At 39.9% G+C, this 20732-nt stretch overlaps 1 protein-coding gene across 1 annotated transcript in view; it reads right to left on the bottom strand.

The window, feature by feature from the left end:
- PCNX2 (pecanex 2) overlaps nucleotides 1-20732 on the bottom strand; it is a 147816-nt gene that overhangs the window by 63168 nt on the left and 63916 nt on the right. The window contains exons 17-21 of the mRNA XM_071738991.1: nucleotides 19104-19200; nucleotides 15553-15645; nucleotides 14880-15030; nucleotides 9519-9660; nucleotides 4848-5025 (exon numbers count right to left, since the gene is read on the bottom strand). Coding sequence (XP_071595092.1) covers nucleotides 4848-5025; nucleotides 9519-9660; nucleotides 14880-15030; nucleotides 15553-15645; nucleotides 19104-19200 — 661 coding nt within the window. The remainder of the gene's footprint in view (nucleotides 1-4847; nucleotides 5026-9518; nucleotides 9661-14879; nucleotides 15031-15552; nucleotides 15646-19103; nucleotides 19201-20732) is intronic.

A 20732-nucleotide genomic window follows, 5' to 3' on the forward strand; every position in this document is an offset into this window, starting at 1 on the left:
TCCTGAGCATCTTTAACACTCAACTAGAGTTAAAAACTGGAATCTTCACTGGATGATTTGCATTGCTTTCTACTTCACACTTAAAAATACCTGCTCATTCTTGCCTTGAACAGTTGTTATTTCAGGCATCCTTTAAAGCAGCTCACACATCTGCCAAGAAGGGCAGTGCTGGGAACCCTTTTTTTTTTATTTTTTCTTCCTGCATGGAAGAAAGATGAACTATGACATGTACTTAACCATCCATATGCTCTCCTTCCATATAAGTGTTGCCTATGTTAGCATTTCCTCAGTTAAGTATTATGTCAGTAGGTATCAGAAGGGTGGAAGAAAGGTTCAGCTTCTCACCCTTCTCAAATCATGTGCTCTTTTCATGATTCCCAAATGGTTAATATTCTTACATTTTTTTTTATCCTATTACAGAGAAAATCATAGGGCTTTTACTACTTTTAGAAGTCTAGGAAAAAATCTCCTACATCCTGTTTTATATTCTATCTTTGCTCTGCTTATGAAGAAGATGCTCTCAGCTATTTGTGGGTTTCCATTTTCAATTAATATGAACATTCTTATTAATATTTGCACCATATCTCCTAAAAAGTCCAGAGAGAACAACTGGCTCATTTGAAAAGTTTACACAGAGTCATATAGACCAAGACACCCATCTTGATTTTCTGGTTTGACTTCCTGTAAAACACTATTCCCACAATTTTTGAATGACAGAATTTTAAAAGGCCAGGCAGCCCTGATTTAAAGAATTCAGACAAGGGGAGTTTTGAACAGATGAATCCCAGGCCATAGCCAAGGAGACAAACTGGGATGGCCACAAGGGAAGTCTTGGTATAAGGCAAGATGGAGAAATCTTGTTCCACTTGGAAGCTGCAATCATTCTTAAAAATAAGAAAGTCTTTCCTAAATGTTTCTCTTACTCCCTACCCAAGTCAATGTGAAAGTCAAAACAACACATTCTGTATCCCACTAATCACCTCCTAGCATTACATTTTCACATTCTGCAACTTGTCAAAATGTAAACTCCTCATGACTTTTAAAAAAGTAACCATGCCACCAAGTCCTATGATGTTGAAAAGACAAAAAAGAGGGGAAAGAAAAGAGGGGAAAGAAAAGAGGGGAAAGAAAAGAGGGGAAAGAAAAGAGGGGAAAGAAAAGAGGGGAAAGAAAAGAGGGGAAAGAAAAGAGGGGAAAGAAAAGAGGGGAAAGAAAAGAGGGGAAAGAAAAGAGGGGAAAGAAAAGAGGGGAAAGAAAAGAGGGGAAAGAAAAGAGGGGAAAGAAAAGAGGGGAAAGAAAAGAGGGGAAAGAAAAGAGGGGAAAGAAAAGAGGGGAAAGAAAAGAGGGGAAAGAAAAGAGGGGAAAGAAAAGAGGGGAAAGAAAAGAGGGGAAAGAAAAGAGGGGAAAGAAAAGAGGGGAAAGAAAAGAGGGGAAAGAAAAGAGGGGAAAGAAAAGAGGGGAAAGAAAAGAGGGGAAAGAAAAGAGGGGAAAGAAAAGAGGGGAAAGAAAAGAGGGGAAAGAAAAGAGGGGAAAGAAAAGAGGGGAAAGAAAAGAGGGGAAAGAAAAGAGGGGAAAGAAAAGAGGGGAAAGAAAAGAGGGGAAAGAAAAGAGGGGAAAGAAAAGAGGGGAAAGAAAAGAGGGGAAAGAAAAGAGGGGAAAGAAAAGAGGGGAAAGAAAAGAGGGGAAAGAAAAGAGGGGAAAGAAAAGAGGGGAAAGAAAAGAGGGGAAAGAAAAGAGGGGAAAGAAAAGAGGGGAAAGAAAAGAGGGGAAAGAAAAGAGGGGAAAGAAAAGAGGAGAAAGAAAAGAGGAGAAAGAAAAGAGGAGAAAAAAAAGAGGAGAAAGAAAAGAGGAGAAAAAAAAGAGGAGAAAAAAGAGGAGAAAAAAAAAGAGGAGAAAAAAACAGAGGAGAAAAAAAAAGAAGAGAAAGAAAAGAAGAGAAAAAAAGAAAAGGAAAAAAAAAAAGAAAAGAAAAAAAAAAGAAGAGAAAAAAAAAATAAAATCCCCAGGAATAGACCTGATTGGAGTCTCTTGCTCTGTGTGCAACCTCAGAGTGGGTGGTTTGGCTATTTGCAAACAGAGATAAAAATCTGGGAGTAGCAATTCCAACTTCCATGCCTCAGCTTGTTCAGGAAGCAATATGCTCATTTGGAGCTTCTGATTTGACTAAATTATGTTAAAACAACAGCAAAATGAGGGAAGCACAATCAGTGAGAGATTGCCAAACATTCTAACCAACACTATTAGCAAGGTTTTATTCAACATAATCTGCTTCAAGAGTCACTGCTGCAAATGTTGAGTTCTGATGCCTTGTTCCACAGTGCTTGGCAGAAGAAAATAAATGCTTGCTACCACCCTTTGAAAAGCATGCAAATGGTTTTTTGTGGGGTAATCATGTTTAAAAATTACCATGATGGCTCAGGCACAGCACTTCTGGAGTTCCCTCATTCAGATGAGGGTAAGCTGACATTTATAAGGAGTGAGCAGAAATTGGCCATGACTCTGTAGTAAGTTCTGCATTGCCAAAGGTGATGGTCACAAAAAGGAGTTCAGTTTTTCTTTTTAAAAAGAGTTGTAAACATTGACTGAAACATAAATATAACTGCACTATAGATGGGCAGAATCTTTAAAGACCCATAAAGATTTAAGGAACAGAGTTGGATGCAGCTTGCTTAGGGCCTATAGCATGGAATAAATACACATCATCTATACCCTCAAGTGACCATACCCTTTGCTGAAGTTACACAATATTGAGCTAATAAAAGCTCAGAGCTTAATTATGATAAAGAAAACTTATGCCCTCCATGATATGAAATTAAGAGGACTTTAATTTCTATCATCTACAATGCTTTTTTCAGTTTGGCTTTAATAAGCATTGCATAACTGCATGTGCTTTTGTGAAATAAATAACTCAACAACTGAATTTATATTTTTAAAAAATGGAACAAGGACAAGTTCACTTGATGAATTAATGACCTGCACAACTTCAGGTATTATCAGATAGGAAGATTTCAGATCAATGCTAAAACTACACTTTCAAAACATGGCTGGAGTATAAACTTTCAGCTGAGCAGAGCTTAATTTGGTGTGTATCCTTATCTCCTTCATATTGCTATCACTGATATTTCTAGTTTAAATGGTACCTTTAAACCACCCAGGCATCTCCCCCCTCAAAACCACTGAAAAACTTTTATATCTCTCTCTTCCCAAACCATGCAATAATCCTCACCACTATGTTGTGATATGCTCAGAAGGTCAATATTAAAAATCAATGAAATGTGAGACTTTGAATTCCAGGGTGCTAAGTTTTTGGATCCTGTACAGAACATCTTTTAAGTTTCAGGACTAAAGGAATGATTATACAGACATGGGATGTCCACTGCTGCACATCACTGACCACCTCATCTGCAGACACAAACACATCCCTTGCCCTTGGAAAGGTAGAAAGGCAAAAAATACAGAAACTGACACAATGCCACCAACCTCTGCATTCCTGCCACTGCTTGTCTCTCACTCTAAGAAGCTTAAAAAAATGACACTAACCCTATTTTAGGATCACAGAGCATGGTGTGGGGTTATTTTAGGAGTAGGGCTGTGTCTTTTTTCTGCTTCTTTACTCTGCCCTCTCTACCCACCCCCTGCTCCCTTACCCCAGCAGAAGGAAAGCAGACCAGGTATTATTCTTGAAGGCTTGAAGCAGGTGGTGCCAAGAGTTCTAAGTAAAGAAAAAGCCCAAAGTCCCTCATTGAGTGTTGTTCTTCCCCATTTTCCCTCCTCCCTTACAGAAACACAGAAACAAACCAGGAAAAGCATTTAACTTCTGCTTTGCTCTTCACCTGAATGACAGGGAGCTTCCAATGGAACACCAATGAACTGGGCTTTTCTTTAGGAAGACTGAAACTTCCAGGTCTTTCTCCTCTCAAAAACTGACAACAAAACCCCAGCAATTCCAAACCAAATCAAACCAACCAAACAGAGCAAGGAACCAAAAAACACCAGCACCTCACCAGTCACCAGCTGGGCAAAGATATGTCATGGCAATCAGGAAGCAAGTTCAAAAATGAAACAAAATACAAAAGAATTGGTAAAAGCTATATAAAGCTTTACATATATATATATATATATATATATATATATATATAAAAGCTTTATTTATATATAAAGCTATATATAAAAGCTATCTTCAATACTTTCTCATGTTTTACCACAGTATCAGTTAAACCTGCTTCTTTCTGTGAAGCAGCATATATAGCAAATCAAACCAGGATCTAATGATCTGACTGATTCAGAAAGGTGTTTTTTTTTTTTTTTTAAAAGTAAATTCAACTAAAGCACCATCCAAGAGTTAACAATGTAGATAAGAGGAAGGAGCTCTGAGGTTAAGGTTAAGGGCAGCATCACAAGGATAAGAGACCAAAAATAGGAAGAGAAAAACGTAAAGGCTGACATTAGGAAAACATTTATTATCACAAGGCTGATTAGATAATGGAATAATTTCCCAAAGGAAGTTGTTGAGTCAAACACTAGAGGCATTCAAAGGAAACCTAGATAAAAACAGCAGGCGATTGATCTGGAGGGCAGCCCCACACTAATGACCCAAGAGGCTCCTTCCAACTCACTGAGGATTCTCTCCTCTTGGAAACAACAATCCTGAACTTCTATAGCAACATGTGGACAAAAAGTAAAACACTCTACAAAACCAGAGAAGACATTCACAGGAACCTTCTTTCAGCCTACAGATTTTTTCCTCAATAGTACCAATAATACATTACTCCTAGAAAATCCTACCACTGATCACAGAGTGACACTGAGAATTAAAAACAAGCTCTATTTGGAGCTATAAATCTTGCCTTATGAAACACGATGGACATCATGAAGAAATCCAGCAAGAAATTTTCTGAAATGTCCCTGTAGTCAAATCTGAAGAAGATGACAGTGAAGCTCAAAGTCACAAACTGATTGATAGGGTTACAGAACGAGGAGCGGAGGAGCTTCATCCCAGCAACTGTTATCAGGATAATATCACAGCTGGAAGAAAGACAGAAAGAAAAACCTAATTAAGGCAAAGTCATAAAGCATTACAGTACAGAGCTCTTGCATACAAATAGCTGTACCATGTGTATTTCAGATTGTTTTGTATATCTAAATCTACACCTTACTGATTCTGATACTAATCCCGTGATCTTTCAATAATCACATTTTTTTACCCATGTGCAACTAAATATTTTTCCCATATCACACACTTGTAATGTGTAATAAAGAAAGAATTTTCTAATAAAACCAGTAGTAGTGACTATTAAAAACCAAGAAATTAGAGAGAATATTTTGGTGTAGCTCTCAAAATAAAATTTCAGCTTTGGAAATGTCTCAACACTTCCATTAGCAGATAACTAATTTGAAAAAAAAAATGCTTTGAACCCAACTCCAGATTTTTTATTACTAGAAACTTCACTTGATGACAGAGAGTGTGTTATGTTATTCTCCTAAATGCATTACACACAATGCTGAAATTCTGGATAGAAACCCATAGACACGAAGCACTTGAATTTCTCACCATTTTTCCTGTTTGGAAGGCTGCCTATAGTATACAGTAACAAAAGGAAATTGTGTATTGCATGTATGTGCTGTAAAATGCCCACAGTCTGCATTTTACTCCCTTATTACATTCCACAGAGTGAACTGAAGCTGATAACTCTAAATACTAAGTGAACACACAGAAAATCAGAAGTCCAAGTTCTTGCTGCTGTATCTCCAAGAAAATATTGGTCCTCTTTTAACTCTACAGAAAACAACACAATTTTCTGTTTGAGGAAGTACAATTATAGAAGGCAAGATGGAGGTAATGTGTTGGCACCCCTTGAATTTGAAAACCAGCTCTAGTCCCCAGATAAATATTCTGAACTTGAGGATGTTCACATTTTTAAGTTTGTTGTTTAAGGTACTTTACTCAATTAGAAAGATGGTCTTGCTTGGACAGCAGTTTTGATCACTTGATAACACAGCCTGGTATTCTGGGAGTTAAATCCTAGTTAAATCCTAGAAAGTTAAATCCTAGAAAGGTCTCAGACATTAATTTTTAGATCGCCTTGGTAGAGAGGGACTCCCCTGAGATCTGACACTTTACAGGGCTCCAGACCATCAATGTTTGTATTGTTCTGTATTTAATCCAATTAAAACCACACCAGCAGGGTCAGGAATTGGAACGTGATGCCCCTCTCCACTAAGCATTTCCTTAGCCTCTACTTTCCTGATAGGTGCTTAAAAGTTGGACTCGTGTGAAAAGAAGTGAGCAACACCACCTTCTCCATCAAGGTTTTTAAAAGGAAGAAAATCAAAGAAATGTTTTATGAACTCAATCCTGATCAGCTACTGGGGATGCTGTAAAAACAGCTCTTAGCTGAAAGCCTCTGGAATTGTGGGGTTTAGTTGGTGTAAGAGACAAGTGATGTATTCAGAAAGCTCTGTAAAAGTTCAGAAGGATATCTCAGGCCCCCTAATGTACCACCAACTCCAATTCAGAAGTACTCAGTGATATGAGGTACCCTCAGGGTTATGTGGCAGCTGAACCAGTGCCTCTGGATTGCAATCCTCCACATTGCTGCCAAGAACCATACTGGATCTATTCCTAAAAAGACAACCCAAACCTAATACAGGTGTACAACTGACTCCCTGTTCATTGAGTGAACAGGTGACTTCTTGAGTGACTTAAGCACATTCAACCCATTGATTTTTTTTCATGATGATGAAAACAGATGGGGACTTCAGTGCATGAGTGACTGAAATAATGTCAGGTATTTAAAAATGCATGCAAGATCCTCCTCCATCCCATGGCAAACCAGAAGGATGCCAGCTGCCATGACAGACACTTGACAGGCCAGAAAGCTCTAAACAGGTTTTCTTCATTCTAGAAAGGTTTGTGAGCCTGGATATTTCCAGATTGATTTTATTTTGAGGCATTTATTTATTACTGTGTATCTTCTGTAGTGCAGATGCAACTTTATTTGAGTGCAGGTTATTCTACTACAGGATCACCAGGACATCACTGTTGGAATTAAATGCCAAGCTGACCTTTTTTTCTCACCTTGTCAAAGCTGTTCTTTTCAATTTGCTACAGACTTTTGAATTAAAACCTAGCGACCAAGCTAAACAGATTCTGAGGGCAACAGAAGCCATCATAGTGTGTCCTGTATGAACTGGATGGAGTTTACTCAGAGTGAAGAAAATTCTTGCAACATGAAGCAATTTTCACACAGAAATCTTACAGACCATAGTGCAGAGGAAGACTTTTTCCCACAGTGGATCTCTTAATATGAGGAAGAACTCAGTAAAAACAGACACTTTGTAAAGGAATGCTCTCAGGGGTAACAAAATAATTTGCTCATTATCCTTCTTCTTTAAAAATACTGCCACAGAAGATGCTTTTCCTGGGGTCTTAACACCCAGCAGAGAGAAGGAAAGAGAGGGAGAGAAGAGGGGCTTCTTTCTGAAGCCTCTGGCAGGTAACACGGGTGGGCTTTGCAACTCATCAGCATGGGTCCCATTAATAACCATTAATAACCAGCACATCAGGGGCTGGAAAGCTCAGGCAAACTCCTGACTGTGAAGGAGGTGATTTGCCTCCTGAAGAAGCAAACTGCTTCAGTCCTTTAAATCACAAAGCAAGATGAAGCTTCTTAAAAAGAAAACAATCACCACATGCTCAAATTGGGAAAAATCACCCAAAATCTATCACCTCCTTCAGACAAACAGGAAGAGAGTGAAGCCTTCTCTTCTCTGAGGAACTGAAAAAAATGATTAAAGAAACACAGGAGGAATACAGGCAACTCAAGAAGGATGCAGAGCTGATGCAGGCTGGGCATATGGATAACAGACTGGAGGAGCTGTGCAATGAGATTATGATAAAGCCTTGGTCCTTGGGCAGTAAGCAGCTAAGAAATGCTCCAACAAGAGAAAATGGGTATATTTGTATTGAAACAGATAAAGTAAAACTGCCAATAGCACTGCATATATGGAAGAAGCAAGGAAAATCCAGGATCCCAGGTTTCTAGATTTGAGGAGAAAGAGGCAGGGTCAGAGGATGAATGTTTTGTGTGAGGGATTTTGGTGGCAGCTGTAGGGAAAAGGTATCAAAGAGGATACTGGGATATTTGGAGTGTTGCTGTAACCTCAGTTACAAGAAAAAGGAGAAAATGCAAGTTTTAAATCCAAGGTGATCACACAGACACAGAGGGGGTGGGTAGGAAAAGGGCTGCCATGGTATTTCCCCTACAGGCCAAACAATCAGAGGCAGACAAATGTAATTACTTTCTTTAATCAAGGTTTCTGGGGGACTAACTCACTACCAAACACTTGAGGGAGGTGATACTTTAAAGTGCAATCTAGCTTGGAGGAACAACTGTGTAAAAATAGCACCTTCCCAACCCTAGGTATTTGCTCTGTGCATGTTTTCAGTCACGTCTGCTTACCAGTGACAAATGACATTTTGAACACTTTTTAGTCCTCCCAGCCTTGCAGAACCAAACAGAGGGAATGACTGTGAACTCAGTTTCACCCTGGACAATCCACCCAAACTCCTGAAGCACCTTGGCCTTAGCATCTCCCAAATGCCTGGGGGAAAAAAGTCAATGGGGGACTACACAGGCTAAAGAAAAATTAACATGTAATATTTACAGCAGAGTTCTTTAACTAATATTTAAACTTAAGAAACCAAATTATTATTAACACTGAAGAGCTTCCCTTCCTCCAGCAGTTTTTCCTTCTACTGGAACCTTCCTTTCTGCTTCTTTGTTTTTATCATCTGCATCACTGTCATCCTGATAAAGAGGCTGCAGAAACTGCTCACTGGGGATCCTGCAGTCACCAAGGCAGCTGGAGATCTGCAGCAGGCAAGTCAGTGAGCAAAATATTGACCATAAAAGGCTGTGTACAAGCATGAGATTGTGATACCATGGATCAGCATCACCAGTTCTGCTCAGTGTCACAGATATCAGACTCTGGAAAAATTTGGAAGTAATGCAGGACAACCCACCCTTCTACACCACTGGAGGCTTTATTCAGTCTTGCTTTAAAAGATTTCTGTGGTGAAGCTTCCAATAACTCCTCTGGGAGGCTACATTACAGTCTTAAAAATCCTCAGTTAGGAAATGTTTCCTGATATCCAGCCTAGCTTTCTCATTTCCATCTGATTAATTCTAGTTACCCCACTGTGTTTATACCTATCAGACACCTGCAGCCTGGTACAGTGCATCTTGCTGTTAATTGACATTTAGACATTCCATATATATCTATATATAGCTCTTTAATCTTTTAATTTCTCTGTCTCTCACTGGAGAGATGTCTTAGCATGTGCCAAGGTGGTTTTATATTTTTATTTCAGCAAAGCCAATGATTATTGTATACACAACTAACAATGCACGAGAGCCAACTGTGACAAGCAGGCTTCAAAAAAATAGATTTTCTCAGTCTTTAGTGTAAACTGAAATATTCCAGTAATCATATGCTTTGAGCTATAATCTACTTACTGTGTACCAAGCTTCTTGTATTTACTAATTGAGAAAGCATCAATGGTGAGGGCATTCAGTATTATAGCTGGATACAAAATGTATTTTTCAAAGCACTGAAGCCACACATAGAGCCTTTCAAACCACATCAAATGAGCAGCATCTGAAATAGAAATTCAGATAACAGATCATTTCATCAAATTATCAGCATTTTTTTGCACTGCAACACTGCAGAAGAAACGAGTTAGTTCACATGAATAAATATAACCAACCAATTCATGAAACAACAGATTTTGTAATTCTTTTGCTATAGAGAAATCATTTTGTTCTCTGAATTTAGAAAGTACCTGCTTATAGCTGCACCCAAGAGAAGTACTTTCTAGATAATCCAGTTACTCATCACCATATTAAGTAGCACTTTTAGTAATGCAATGACTCTGGACATGCCCTCCCAAGCTCTAGCACTGACCTTGTGGGTGACCTAGAAACTCATTTGAACTTCTTGCCTTTCCTTCTCCATCCTACAGTAGCAAAACACTGTTCATTAGATATTGCAAAGTATCACTGACCTAATTGACAAATGAAATATCCTTTGAGGTCTGAAGACTGAAAAATTAACAGGAGCTAGAAACTGTCAAAGATGTTTCTCAAAGCACTTAAACAGCCATTGTAAATCATACCTGCCAGGATCACATCATTCATCAGTAACTAATCTTTTTTTTTTTTTTTTTTGCAGTAGATTTTTTTAACAACATCACAGTGCTTAATATTAGTATTAAACAAGATCTGAATGCTTTGGGCAATTCAACTGTTATGAGAACTCAGGTGAACTGATTGCAGAAACACTTGTGTACAGAAAAAAAAATAATGTCTTTATTCTCAGCTGAGCTGAGCTAGACAAGGTTATTGGAAAAACGCTGAACACAAAAGGGCAAAACTTGATATTGACTCAGAAATAACAATGCCAGCTCCTGAAGCTCCAATACTCTCCCCTGCAGAAATGAAAATCATTATTAACACACATCTCACCTTCCCAAACAGACCTTTGCAATGACAGGCAAAGCAGACACACTGAATCAACAGAGCTGGATGTTCTACAGGCACAGCTGCACACGGAATATGCTCAAAGATCTAAAAGCAATCTTTCCAAATTACATTTAAATCATGCTTTGCCAGTGTCTTAAGCTAAGGCAATGCTCCTGCAAAAATCTGCCTTCAGAAAATATGATGGATTTTTCCTTGTTATAATGTAAAAATATTTCCTCCTCTTATTACCTAAAGGCCAGCTCCTGTAAGCTCACAGGCACAGTGAAATGTCAATTTTGGAACCTGTTATTCTCTGTTCCCATCTCTTCCTTCCTGAACTACAAATTGCTCTTGGAGCTTCACTCAAATATTTCATCAGGCTGCCCAAAGTCTGAACAGAGATGGGCACATCAAGCAGACCAAGCAGAAGGGAGGTGCAGGAGCTGAGAGCAACGTGAGCAGGCAATGGCAACAGAAAACAAAAGCTCACATTCAGAAAAGTCCCAGGGAAAGATGTGGATAATTAAAGAACTTGAATCTGTGGGGTATAAAAGCAGTGATGAGGAAGAAAGATGACAAAATAGTCTCTAGTGGTTCAGGGCTTCTTTCTTACTCAATCCTGCATGAATTTGCCCATGGCAGGGAGGTTGGAACTAGATGATCTTTAAGGTCCCTTCCAACCCAAACCATTCTATGATTTTATGACTTTCTACAAATCTTTTATACCATCAGCTCACACATCCTGACCTCAGTGTTTCTTCCTGCAGTCAGGCAAAATAATGAAAAGTAATAAATGAGTTATCTTCCACGGACATCATGAGAACTGGTCTGACAATTGTTACTCTGAGGAAGGTCTGAAGGTTTCAACAGCTCACCTAAAGCCTATGAAACAAAACCAGGAATAAACCTGAGGACTTTGCTTGCAATTAGACAAGCAGCTGGTAATGAAATCATTCCTCCCCACAAAGCAAAGAAAAAAAAATATAGGAAAAAAATAGGAAGCTGTTAATGAAATTCTATGAAGTAAAAGCTCCTCACAAACATTTTATTTTGTGTACTTGTCCTTTCACTGCCCATGCTTGACAAGTACAGGATACTGCCCTTTTCCAAGCTTCTCTTCTATACAAACAGGGAAGCTTTAGGTTTGGCTCCTACATTTTTCTTACAGGGTAAAAGAAAGAAGACAGTCTGTCAGACATATCTATCAAAGAGATTACACAACCTTTTCCTCAGCCTGTCTCATCTCAGAACATGACAAAAAGTCAATGCAGCAGCCTAAGGGACTGAAATAAATAAATATATATATATATTTACTTTTTTTTTATTTTAACACACAACACCAGATACATTGCATATATACCACATATAAAATGAGGACTGCAAAAGACAGAAAAAAAGCCTGATACCCACAACAGGTAGCATAGGAAATCCTGCTGGAACCACAAAGTTAACCCCATCAATCTGGCAGATCTCTACCCCTGACCTTTTCAAAAAGCTGAGTCACTGCAGTATGGAAAACAAAGTTTTCTGACAAATGAAGACACACTTAATCAGCACAAGGAAAGAAATCCTACACTAGTAATTTATCATTAAGCATTGTAACAAACAATAAAACTGGTATTCATCAGAACTACTGATTACCAGAGAAAGGAAGCCCTCAGTGTTCTCTGTTGGGCATGATCCCAAATAAGATGTATATTTCTACTATAATTCCTTTAGAATATTTCAGTAAAAGTTAAAAGGCAGACTTCAATCAGATCTCTTGGGTACTTTTTTCATGCTTAAACCTTGTTGGGAAGTAATAATTTTGAAAGACATTATTTATTTTTTTTTTATATTTTTTAACAGAAGGTTTAAATCCTTAATGTATGGTTTTGCAGAGAGCCATCTGAACTCATTTGTTGTATGGTTAAAGACCAGACTAAAGTCCCTTGGCAGTGTTCTGACACTGCTGCCTTCAAAAACCTCAGGAACATAGACTGAGAATGATAAAGACACAGGATCCATCAAGAAATGAGAAGCAAGCTTCTGGCTGGTAGCAAAGGCAAGATGAGAGCTGAGGGGGAAAAAAAAAAAATCAAAACAAAAAAACCCACCCAAAAAATCTGTGCTCCTCAAAATACACTGCCTGCTTTCAGAAATAACTGTATCAGGAATCAGACTTCAGAATACTAAAATATTTACTGACTCTCCCATTTAACAGGGCACACTGCCTGCTGAAGCCAGTGGGCATTAGCAAACAAAGAATTTTTCTTGAAGAAAAATTCACAGTTCCTTTCAAGTTTAATGTTTCACTAAGAGTGCTGTGATAGAAATTAGAATTTTAAGTTGCTCTACCCATGCTGTTCAAATAATAGTTCTGTTTCAGAAAAAAGAAAAAATTCTGCCTCAGTTTCATCAACCATTTAAGTTTTTGAATTATATAAAGTGCCAATGTATTAAGCAAGAACTCTAGCATACCAAGCAAGAAATCAAGCAACTGTAATGTAACAGCAAAAGGCAGATCAGGTGATGGCTCATGAAATGTCACTTAAGGTCAGTAAGATGACTTAGAGACAGGACGGGAGGCAGAGAAAGCTGGGAATGCTTAGCCCTGAGAAGAAAAGATTCAGGTGGCATCTTATTAACGTCTCTTTTTTGCCATTTTGGGGACATATATTTGAATACTAGAGGGCATGGGAAACGGAAATGATGGGCTAGGCATGCTATTCAAAAAAGGGAAATATAAAGCATAATCATAGAATCATAGAATTGGCTGGGTTGGAAGGGACCTCAGAGCTCATCAAGTCCAACCCTTGATCCACTCCCGCTGCAGTTCCCAGCCCATGGCACTGAGTGCCACATCCAGGCTCTTTTGAAATATCTCCAGGGATGGAGAATCCACCCCTTCCCTGGGCAGCCCATTCCAATGGCTGAGCACCCTCTCCAGAAAGAAATTCTTTCTCATGTCCAACCTAAACCTCCCCTGGCACAACTTGAGACCTCTTGTGCCCTCTTGTCTTGCTGAGAGTTGCCTGGGAAAAGAGCCCAACCCCCCCCTGGCTCCAACCTCCTTTCAGGGAGTTGTAGAGAGTGATGAGGTCTCCCCTGAGCCTCCTCTTCTCCAGCCTCAACACCCCCAGCTCCCTCAGCCCTTCCTCACAGGACTTGTGCTGGATCCCTTCACAGTCTCCTTGCTCTTCTCTGGACCTGCTCCAGCACCTCAATCTCCTTCCTGAGCTGAGGGGCCCAGAACTGGACACAGGACTCAAGCTGTGGCCTCCCCAGGGCTGAGCACAGGGGCAGAATCCCTTCCCTGGACCTGCTGGCCACGCTGTTCCTGAGCCAGCCCAGGATGCCATTGGCCTTCTTGGCTACCTGGGCACACTGCTGGCTCATGGTCACCTTCCTGTCAATCCAGACTCCCAGGTCCCTCTCTGTCTGGCTGCTCTCAGCCACTCTGTGCCCAGCCTGGAGCTCCCCATGGGGTTGTTGTGGCCAAAGTGCAGGACCCAGCACTTGGCCTTGTTGAACCTCATCCCGTTGGAATCAGCCCAACTCTCCAGTCTGTCCAGGTCCCTCTGCAGAGCCCTCCTGCCTTCCAGCTGATCCACACTTCCCCCCAGCTTAGTGTCATCTGCAAACTTGCTGATCATGGACTCAATCCCCTCATCCAAATCATCAATAAAGATATTGAACAGAACTGGGCCCAACACTGATCCCTGAGGGACACCACGGCTGCCATTTTGATGCAGCCCCATTCAGCACCACTCTCTGGGCCCGGCCCTCCAGCCAGTTCCTAACCCAGCACAGATGCCCCTGTCCAAGCTGTGGCCTGACAGCTTTTTCAGGAGAATGCTGTGGGAGACGGTGTTGAAGGCCTTGCTGAAGTCCAGGTAGAGCACATCCACAGCCTTCCCCTCATCCCCCAGGCAGTCCCCTGATCATAAAAGGAGATCAGGTTGGTCAGACAGGACCTGCCCTTCCTAACCCCGTGCTGGCTGGGTCTGATCCCTTGCCCATCCTGCAGGTGCTGTGTGATTGCCCCCAGGATGATCTGTTCCATAACCCTGCCAGGCACTGAGGTCAGGCTGACGGGCCTGGAGTTTTCCAGGTTCTCCTTCCCGCCCTTTTTGTGGATTGGCGTGACATTCCCCCACTTCCAATCATCTGGGATGTCCCCAGTGAGCCAGGACTGTTGGTAGATGACAGAAAGAGGCTTGGTGAGCTCCCTCATCATCCCTCATGAGTTCCCTCATCACCCTTGGGTGGATCCCATCTGGTCCCATAGACTTGTGGGGATCCATTTTTTTTTCTAAAATCAAGACAAGCTGCAAGTCATTGCATCCATCGTTTAGAAAAGATTTTCTTACAAACCTCTGACTTCCCTTTGCTGGTGCTCTTTGCTTTTCAGTATGGGGTGGGAGATCCAGAGCCAGGGGTGATGTTTGCGGAGCTGAGGGAGCAGGTAGTGGGTTACAAATCCCACAGTCCATGCTAGAGCAAACAGGACAATGCTGAGGAATGGCTGGGCCAAAAAAAAAAAAAACAAAACCAAAAACAAAACACACATAATTTGCATTTTTGCAGAAAACTTATTTTTAACATTTTTTTCACAGTTTGTATAATTAGATTCTTGTGCAATGATTTTTTTTATTCTTATGTTCAAGCTTCCTGCCTCGACAGGTGGATGTAGATTTTAAAATATATATTTTGCACATACAATTAACCATTTTTTTTCTTCCATAACTGAAGAACAAAAGACAAGTGATCAGCCTAATTAATGCTTTCTCCAAGGTTCCATATCCTTGTGCATATCCTCAGCTTTTTTAAGGAGAGGTTAAATAAGTAGCACTGAAATTAATACAAATACCTAATTAACTAACTGCCTTGTGCATAAAAAAAAAGGTTTTAACCAGTAAATACATTCTCACCAACTTCTCTTTCCACAATCTCTATTCTTTCCAGTTAAAGCACCCTGTGGTTTTGCATAAAAGAGGCAATACTTTAGGGGAAAAAAAATAAATAATAAAAAAGGACAAATACACACCCTTAATGACAGAAACACAGTACTGGCACTGACAGCAAAAGACAGAACAGCAGCCACTGTGCAGACAATGAGATCCGACTTCAAAATTTCTTTCTGTGAAAACAATTTTATACAAAATTAGCAATCCCATATTATTTTAACCAAAGTAAATGACTCTGTTCTCAATTACTCACAGTCTGTGTTGTGATAAGGCTAATCAGCATTCCCAGATACAGAAGTATTCTTTCCACTCTGCTTTGAGGGACTATTTCTTCTCACTCCAGGTTTGTCAAAGTAATCACATTTAAATTCATAATGTCTAATTTTAAATTACATTTTTCAACAATGTAATTTTAAGATTGGAGAAATGAAAGCAATACATTTCCATGCTGAGTCTGATTCTGTTTAAGGAATATAACTCTTGTACACATTATGACTTTTTTATTTTGGGGAATCAAAACCCTGGTTCCATTTCCTATTTGCAAGCATTAAAATTTCTTCAGATTTACTTTCTTTCCCCTTCCTGACATGACTCAGGCTTTTTTGTAGTGACTCCAGAGACACAAAATTAAAACATTTACTGTGTTTAAGTGATACGTCCCAGCCTCTGATTCTCTGTATCAGAAGCCAAATTTCAGCAAGATTTTAGGGATTTCAGACAAGGCCTTTTCATGATAATGAAAGGACAAGTCTCCATTTACATAGAGATGATAGGAATAATTATGGTAGGAATACTTTTGTTTCTAAAGATTGGGAAATATCACTGTCTTTCCAGCCTCTTTTCCTGTGATTAAAATGTGATCCTTAGTAAACAAATAAACCAGATGGCTTGGGAGCTGTGCAGTTTTCTGATTTGTACTTCAGAGGTCACCCAAATGTGTTTGTGAGTAAATTAAAACCTTGCCTTAGATTTATGAGAGGGGCACTTAACTTCATTGTTGAATACTACTACTAAGTTATAGATGAGTAACTGTTTGTAGATCTTGGTTTAGAAACTGGCTTAGGCTTGAATTCAAAGCAATCTAGAAATACCATGGGAAATGCAACACTTCTGTTAGAATTATAAGCTCATCCAGTTTCCTGGTGCTGCAATCTAGGAAGTCTTCATGTATCACCTCAGAGAAAAAGAAATAAAACTAAAATAATGCTGGGATGGCAAAGCTACGGATAAGGGAGATAGGAGGGAAGCAAGCAGAACAAGTGAATAATAGAAGGGTTGGGAATTGCAGGAGTAGCTGGTAGAAACCACTATATTTAGTCTGCCTATCACTCCCTGTTATGAAAGATACTTCTTAGTAAAAGGTCAGAAGCATCAGCACTTCCACTGAGTGCAGCAGGCCTTTGAAATTCAGCAGGACAAAAAAAAAAAAAAGTCTTCAGGCTCAAAAAGTAATTTTCCTTTGTACCAGGAAGCTGCAATCCTATTTAGCTGAATTCTCAAGCCATCACCACTGTCCTTCCCTTTCCCAAGCTGCTCAGGAGCCTGTACCCCCAAAAGAACAGCTCTTTCCCAGCTGAGTTTTGCAACAGGCTGCTAGAGATGGATCTGCAGCTTCCACCCCTCCTGCTGAGGGCATCAGCCTACCTTGAACACAACCCTGTTCCCTGTCCTCCATTCAGACCCAACCATCTACAGCAGGATTTTGTATTCCATTGTATTCCATTCCCACTTATGAACTGGATGCTGAGTAGTCCTAGGATGTGATGTTCAAGCCCTTCATGTAAATTGGTCCAATGCAGAAAAGTTAAGCTCTGATCACAGTTAATATCTCTGTAGTGAGAGATAATCACAGTTTGGGCTGAAAGCAGGTGTTATTTTTCTCTCCACTCAAGGAAAAAAGAAAAAAAAAATCCCAACCCAACACTGCTACATGAGATGCTTCAGAGATTTTACAAGCAGAATACACTATAATGATGCTTTTAAAAAATTATTATTTTCAATTATGCTTTTGAAGCTTTGCTCTAAATCCTTTTACTAGCTATCTAAATGTTTGCATTAAAGGACAGAAAGAAAGCTGGGTTTGAATGTAACACATTAGCACCCTCAGGCCACTGGTTAATCTAGTAATCAGCCATGTGGATGCCTATAGAAATTAATTATAATGGTAGGAAGCTCCATTCTCAGAGCTGAATGGTCAATTATCCATCACAGCTGCTTTATAATTCAGGCTTCCAAAGCTGGCAATTCTTACACAGCTATTCAAGCAAAGGAAAATAGTTAGGGTCATGTAACTAAATATTAAAGATGCTGTATTTATTATTCCTAACATCAATGCAAAGCCACTACAGAATACAACACATTAATTTTCAGTGTTGACCTCGCTTGCTCTCAGCTCCTTGAGGAGGTGATGGGGTTCTGTATGTCTCAGAATTTCTGATTAAAACAGGTTTTATGCAAATGGCTGCACATGTCTGCAAATAGAGCAGGGCCAGGCTGGCTGTGGGGTTGTATCCTCCCATCTCTTCCCACTGGCAGGGAGCAAGGAATACTCTTCTCACTGAGGAGCACTCCAAGAGGAAAAAAAATACAAGCTACCACCACAGATTTTCCTTCAAAAACTGAGATATTGTTTCACCCCGTTTCCCATCAGTTTGGAAATCCCCTTGGAGAATTTCTGGAAGGTATTTAAACTTGATGCAAGTCAGCAGAGACTGTGGCTTGCTTGACATGGGTTTTCTCCTGCCTCAATTCTTCCCAACTTGCTCCATTAGCCACAGCCCTGGGAGCCTCCTGGCAAAGTGCTGGGTGTTTCATTGAGACAGAGGCACCAGCTAACACAGAGCTCAGACAAAAAGCCTACATCAATCAGAAATTGCCCTCTCTTCCTTCAAGAGATCTCCCAGTGTGGAAGAATTAGCACTACTCATTGACATAGTAAGCAAACACATTTGCTTATGGTTTTATACAGATAGAGGGAAGCCAAAAAAAAAAAAAATTAAAAATAAAAACAAAGAACCAGCAAGCACCAGCAAGACTGAAGGAGAGCAACCTCTGTTTAAAATCAGCTGTAGCAGCATGGAATATCAAATGTACAGTGCAGAGAAGGAATTGAATCCCCCAAAGCAGGTACATGCTGGAAGGCAAAATGTGCTGAGAATCCCTCTTAAAAAAATACAAAAAAAAGGCATGGTGAAGAGAAGTGAAGTCCTCTGTTTGCCAGTCCCACTGCAGACCTCCCTGCTCTCTGAATTTTCTGAACCACATGGAAACTGTCAGTGCATCAGATTCCTGGCACACACTCTGACTACCAGGAGGAGCTGCCCCATTCCCCATACTTTAAGAGCATATTTCCTGTCAACTACATCACAGAATCAACGTTGCTGAGTTCTTTGAAGAAATCCCTCAGAAAGGAAAACAGAAATATCCTCTTCCTACCTTTTGGCCTCACTGGAAAGACCCAAAATTTCCCACATGATGATTTTAAGAAGCAAGGTATACATCCTTCCATTGTCTGTGCTTTTAATAATTTAAATATTTTAAATTACTAAATGAGAGTATTTTAGTATCTGCCCATATTTAAATGAAGCAGAAAATGGCTTTGAGCAGAAAGCAGTAAAAGAAAAGCTCTTACCACTGATTCTCTCATCTTTTCTGGGAGAGGATCTGATGATGAATCTTCAAATTGTTGACGTAGAAAGTGAGGGACATATTTGCCTTGAATAAGAGATCTGTTAAAAAAATACAATAAAAATCCTAGTTAGTGTACTTCTGAATATGTCCAACAGGTATTTGGGGGCAGAGGAGGAGGAAGAGCCTCTGATATCCCTCATGTATGCAGTGGCTATCATCCATCTATCTCATCTCTGTACAGCCAGAGACTGACACAAACCAGCCCTACCTGTGATCAGAGCAGAACATCCTTGTCAAAATGTTAATTATTCCCTCAAGTCCAACTCATGTAACTCATTTAGATGAATGAGTTCAGAGGGTATGGCTGTATTCATGCCCTCAAATGTTTCAGCTAAGCTGAAATCAGTACATGAGCTGTTCAGACCCACATAAGAAAGGCCAAAGAAGCTATGTCTGTACAAACTGTATATTAATCCTTAGTAAAAGATTTACATACTTTCTCCTTCACATCTTGAAGTTTATGCCACAGGCCAGGCCTTAAATACTGTATCCAATCTCCTTAACTTCCTTTAATTAAGTTCTGAGCTGTTTAAAAAAGAGTTATAATATTTTTTTTAAAGATTATACATTTTTATCATGATTGCCCAATAAACATGATTGTTGCTGCACACGTATTCCTAATCTTCAGATTTAAAAACCATTTCAGCTGCTGAAGATTTGATTAGAATGTTATAAAATTGGTAGTTGGATTTAAAAGTTAAAATTAATTTAATTGCTTATGATTGCTTTCTTAAAACAAAAGTCTTAAGGAAAGACCAGTTCTACCAGAGAAGTTAATGAACTGGTGTGGCCTTCCCTGGGGAGTGGGAGAGAAAAATGCACTTAAATTACTTTAAAAATTGATAGAGTGCCATGCTAATTTTCAATTTACCTGTGTGTACTTTACACCAAGGCTAAACAATTCTCCCTAATCCAGCATCCAGCTTCATCTCCTTCCATACCTCAGTTCCATCCTGCAAGGGCTGATGAACCTCAGGCTGCACAGAGTGATCCAGGTCTAATTGACATCAGTGCCAGACAGGGTGGGCTTTGGATAAAGTTAATGAAAACAGAGGGAAGCAGTTCCTGCTGCTTCAGAACCTAATAATGTATAAATATCAGATCCCTTAAATCTTCTGGATGGTGCAGAATGAATTTCTCAACTCTTCAGTACGATTTATTGGGATGCCGATTGTCTGATAGCACCCTGGATATTTTCCTTCCTCATCTTAATTCTTCGCATTTTCCCTAGTTTTAATCCTCAGTTATAACCTTGAATGGCCTAAAAAGCCTTCCACTTCCCCCTTATTTCTCCTTCTCTACAAAACTGTGCTCCCAAACCCCCTGACTTACCATATGCTTACTACAACCTTCATATACTTGAGACCCTCCCTTCAAGACACACACATCTTGTGAATCAAAGGGGAAGACTTGGGTTTCATTTGTACAAATCCCACTTTTTTGCCTCCACAGCCACAGATGTGGATGCCCAGCTGCTTGTGAACCACCATGACAGCCACACAGCAGTTTTCCCCCAGAAGAGCTCCTGTCTGCTGCCTCTGAGCTATGGCTTTATGGGTCTCACACCACC

Source organism: Heliangelus exortis, chromosome 3 (genome assembly GCF_036169615.1).
Source record: "Heliangelus exortis chromosome 3, bHelExo1.hap1, whole genome shotgun sequence".
NCBI classification, from domain to species: domain Eukaryota; kingdom Metazoa; phylum Chordata; class Aves; order Apodiformes; family Trochilidae; genus Heliangelus; species Heliangelus exortis.